This window comes from Chenopodium quinoa, unplaced genomic scaffold (assembly GCF_001683475.1).
Source record: "Chenopodium quinoa cultivar QQ74 unplaced genomic scaffold, ASM168347v1, whole genome shotgun sequence".
NCBI classification, from domain to species: domain Eukaryota; kingdom Viridiplantae; phylum Streptophyta; class Magnoliopsida; order Caryophyllales; family Amaranthaceae; genus Chenopodium; species Chenopodium quinoa.
In genome coordinates, this window is record NW_018742205.1 from 7943206 (window position 1) to 7948169 (window position 4964).

At 37.2% G+C, this 4964-nt stretch overlaps 2 protein-coding genes across 3 annotated transcripts; one reads left to right on the forward strand and one right to left on the reverse strand.

The window, feature by feature from the left end:
- Positions 1-892: 892 nt before the first annotated feature.
- LOC110731974 lies at positions 893-2118 on the forward strand. Its single transcript, XM_021911884.1, has one exon. It carries the CDS (start codon positions 1136-1138, stop codon positions 1769-1771), a length of 636 nt encoding a protein of 211 aa, XP_021767576.1. The 5' UTR covers positions 893-1135; the 3' UTR covers positions 1772-2118.
- A 416-nt stretch (positions 2119-2534) lies between these two features.
- Positions 2535-4664, reverse strand: LOC110731959 (unknown protein 1-like). Of its 2 annotated transcripts, none has more exons than XM_021911871.1 (2): positions 4273-4664; positions 2535-3551 (listed from the first exon to the last, which is right to left on the reverse strand). In XM_021911871.1, exon 2 carries the CDS (start codon positions 3548-3550, stop codon positions 2807-2809), a length of 744 nt encoding a protein of 247 aa, XP_021767563.1. In that variant the 5' UTR covers position 3551; positions 4273-4664; the 3' UTR covers positions 2535-2806. The 2 variants fall into 2 exon arrangements, with proteins under 2 accessions (XP_021767563.1, XP_021767565.1); XM_021911873.1 differs by lacking the exon at positions 4273-4664 and adding an exon at positions 3670-4266.
- Positions 4665-4964: the final 300 nt, after the last annotated feature.

Genomic DNA, 4964 nt, shown 5'->3' on the forward strand with positions numbered 1-4964 from the left:
TGTGTGTATTTGAATTGTTTTTTTTATTTAACATTTTAAATATCAGACAGTATGAAATTTTAAAAAAATAAGTCAACATGTAAAACGCTGTCTGGGGACAGCGTTTTACAAATTGAATTTAAAAAAAAAAAACCAGGGTATAAAATGTATCCGAGACAGCGTTTTACCCTAAAAGCTTAGTTTGGTAAATAGTTTGGCCACACGTTTACTTTACAAAATTGTTTGTGAATTAAGCTCACTTTGATAAATCGTCCTTGATACTATCTATCTTAATGAAAGAGGAATCAATCGACCAAATATAGGAGGTGCTACTTTCTAAGAAGTTTTACTTTTTTACTTTTCTAACATTGTTATTGTTATGACTCTTGTGAGATGTTACACTTGATGCCTTCAAACAAACGACCTCTTACGAATTATATTGGGGTTCGGACTTGTTATGCGTATATAGTCTCAAAAAATAAAAATAAAAATAGCAATTACTCTGTATACAATTTGAATTTGGTATGAACATATTAATTAGTACTGTAAGATAATTGGAACTTGTTTGGTGCTCCATCAGACCTGTTTTAAAGTTTGACTACGGTAAAAGACTTGACATTTTGAGCAATAAATGGCTTGATGCCTACTCGTACTGTAGTTATTAGTCGGAGGATTTGGCAATCAAGAAAACCGTGTTTGTTGAAACTGAAAGTGATCCCGGGTGCGAATTCTTACCTCAACACAGCCCATACATACAAGTTAGGTTGTTGAGAGATACTCCGTAATGAATTTCCTAGTAAAGAAAATGACCTGATACCCAAAAAGTGCAGTTATGTTTGCACGAATCATCAGCTTTCTGTTATCACCCACAAGATATATTCAGACTAGAGCAAGGTGGGGTATCATCATTTAAGAAGACGGGATTGTATGGTGGTAGTTGGTTAGCTGGGCAGTTGAGGCTCAGCATTTAATCACAATTTCAGTATTTTACCTGTACAACAAGATTACAAACTCTAAACTACAACACAATTGAGTATATGTCATTGCATAAGTCTGCTGAAGAATCCCAACTCTCACATCTAGTACTAAGAACTTTTTATTTTACTCCCTTTTCTTACTTCGACCATCCTCTTCATATAGAGTTTATGCTCCTTCAATGAAAACTTTCAACACTCAGGAAACCGCTACAGCTCCGCCTCTATCTCATCCAAAACAGAGACGGAGGAGGTGTAAGTTTGCTGTCCTGGCCACTCTTCTGCTCTTGTTAGCAATAATAATTGTAGGGATTATCTTAGGAGTGACGGTTTTTAAGGTTAAACCTGCGAGGACTCAGGTGGCGTCTGCTTCCTTGGAAGGTGTTGCTCCCAGGATTTCTTTCCCAGCCATAAAAGTAGAGCTAAATATCACTCTCAACCTCACTCTCCTGATTCAGAACCGCAATCATGCCAGCTTCAAAAGTGATCAAGGAGAGGGTGTATTGCTGTATCAAGGAGACCGGGTTGGGGATACTCAGCTTCATCCCGGGCTGATTCCAGCGAGGGGTACATCCACTTTGACTTGCCTTCTTACTGTGGAGGTTGATAGGTTTGCAAATTCAGGACTGACATCCCTCTTCAGCGACATAGCTGACGGAGAGCTACGCTTGGAAACCAAAACCAGGATCCCAGGAAAGGTGACTATTCTGAGAATCTTCCATAAGCATATCGTCTCCGCCTCTGATTGCCAGATTGTAATCGGATTTCCAGATCTGAAAATAAAAAGTCAAGACTGCAAGAACCACAACAAATTTTGACTTCCTGTCAGCTTTTGCTGCTATCTTTATGATGTTAAAATATGGAGACACACTTCCCTTTTGTACATAAAAACATAATTACAGTTCTTGGCACCTCGTACTTGTTTGATACTTTATATTATAAGTACAACTTTTTTGGTTTTTAATGATTCTTTTCGCTCTTTTAGACTTTATTATCTCACTTTCTTGTGGTAGTTTTACTCAGTAAACAGTAACAATTCAGGTAAAAAGCACCAACTACATTTGGAGTCAGTGTGTCTTTTCTGTATGGCCAACAACTACAGTATGCAAAGAAATATTTAGTGGATGAACAACTAGCCTTATTGTGAAATTTGATCCATGTTATGAAGATGTTAAGTGTACAAATGGTGCCTTTTCGCGGTTTTTTAAAAGCAACTTTTATGTAACACATGCATGTGCTCTGAATGATAAGAGCAAGAATCTATAACATAAAAAATGTGCTGCCAAGTGTGGTATAAAAAACTACATGTGAGAAGAAGACAACCATCAATGCTGCCAAGTGAGGTACTCTGTATAAGAAATTCCATGTGAGAGGAAGGCAACCAATCTCAACTTGTGCCTCCGCTATCACTGGTGTTTCATAAGTAACACTAACGCCTACATAGTTATACTCTAGTGTACTTAAATACCATGGTTTCAGATTATAATGCCAAAAAAATGCAGCAACTTGAATAGACACTTAGACAGAAGACTCTAACGTTCAAAGCTGTGAAGCCCACAAGGGCCATAACAATAAAGAAGAAAACTTTCAAGCGAACTGAAGCACTTGTAGATATTTGCTCAAATTGATTGTCTGAAACAGCTGTACAAGGGCATGATAATCTAACACCTCTCTAAAGGGTGAATCACTAAAACTAAGAGGTGAACATACAGGGATCTAGAATACACATACAACAGTAAACGACTTGCAACCCTTGGAGTCAGCAGTATGTGCGGATATGCTTGCGTCTGTGGAGCATTAAACAATAAGTCAGTATAAAAATCCAGGCTTCTCTGCCCAACATCTGAAAGTAACTAAAATTCAAGCTTCCTGCACAGTGCCGCGTCAATTATCCTTGACTTATTGGCTGCAGCCTTCATAGGAGCTCCAGGGCAGGTCTCAGCAACTCCCATCAGGGGAGGTGGTGAGGTTGGTGTATGAAGATTCTCCAATTCCAAATGCTGATTTTCAGCAAAAGTCTCCTCTGACTGCTTCAAGATAATGGCTTCCAGAAGAGTTTCATAAACAGACTCCAGCAACAACTTCTCTGTCAATATATCTGCATTTTCGTTATCACTCTTAGATACTAGAAAATCGTCAAGGTCATCAAAATTTAGCCTTCGAGCAACAATTCTCCGAGACTCTTTCACAAGCTTTTTATAAATAGGAGCGAGAAGCATCTCATCGGGACCTGGGGCAAATGGATCAAAAACTCTCTCATTTGGTGTGCGAGGGCTACCATCAAGACCTAAAGCCGCAACTTCTTCATTTCTTGGGGAATTGATGCCATCCACAATTGGCAATTGAGGAGATTCCACCGACAATGGGGAGCTGGTCACAAAAACAGAATCCCCGTTTTCTCTACAAGAAATGGGTGTAATAGGGCACAAAGCAACTCCCTTGACATTGCCTTCACTACCATTTGTTGTCGGTGAACCACTATCTTTCAAGTGAAATGATACACTTCCGTTGGCCTTAGCACAAGGCTCTACAGACTCGCAGACACTATCTCTTTCCGGTGATTTCTCACGAATCTCTTGTGCATCCATACCTACCATACTATTTCCGAAGAAAAGAAACCAATCAACTAATTGCACGGGATCACACAAGCCTAAAGATTAGACAGGAACCAAAAAAAAAAAACATACGAAGTATTATAAAACCCACAATGTATTACCAATTGGCAGAAACAATTGTAGTCCTTAATAACCATCAAACCATAAGAATTCGGACATTAAGCTGCAAAATGTCACTAGCACTTTTATAACACCAAATTGTAAACTAAATGCTTTTAAGTATATACAAATAAGCGCCATTTGACCTAATAATTAAAATTCATAAATTAATTTTTTCAAGCTTAGACCTGGAAATGGAGAATCAAGAAGGATTTAATTGGAAGAGGATTGTTAACAGACACCAATCTCAACAAAGAATCACAATTTACTCAAAAAATAAGAAATAAAAACACAGAAAGATTGAATCTCATAGAAGCAGGACAATATCACCAATTAGATTAGAGTGCATAAAGGGCTTTTTTTTAAAATATTGAATTTGAAAAAAGACACAAATTTGCCACACAAAAAATCAATAATGTATACATTCAAATAGAGATATAAAGAGAATGAGAGGGGGAGGAGGAGGGGACATGCAGCATAGAGCAGATCAATTTGGGGGTAAACCACAAAAGAAAAAAAAAAAACCCTAGATCAAATTAAATTAGAGCAAGAAAGAGGGTACCTATAAATTAAAAAAAAAATGAAAAAGAAAAAACAAGGATTACCTCCAAAAATGGGTAGAGCGGGAGCCAGAGGAGTGTAGGAGAGAGAATCTGGGAGTGGAGGACAGAGAGAGAGAAGGAAGATAAGCAGTAGCAGCAGCACAAAAAGGTGGCGGGGAGGAGAATGGGAGATCTCTGAAACTTTAACCGCGGCCACTTTATATATTGGGGCCTTTTTTTTGCTCCAAATTCCTTCTTTTTGGTGGGTTTTTTTTTTTTTTTTTTTTTATTTTTTTTATTTTTTATAATAAAGCTATATATGTGTTTTTCTTTTCACACAAAAGAATTCCACTCAACCATGAGCCCAAAAGGCCCAATATCAGCTGTTGATCCAGCTTTAATTCAACAACTAGCCCAAAATTTTACCAAATGTGTCTTTACTTTTGTCAAATTACCCTTACAAGGTAGGAGATACACGCATGTGCAATATAAGAAATTTATATGGCTCGATTCTCTCTTTTTTTTTTTTTTTTTTTTTTTTTTTTTTTTTTTTTTTTTTCTGAAATATTATTTACCTTATTCTAATAAAAAAAAATATATATTAGTAGGTTTAAAAAATGACGAAGTCATGGAGGCTAATAATTTTTTTGTGCCCGCCTTGTGTGTAGCTAGTCACATCGTGTGGCCACTTATAAAAGAACAAAGTAGCCCTATAACACTGACCAAGTAACCCTGTAGTACTGACTAAGTAACCC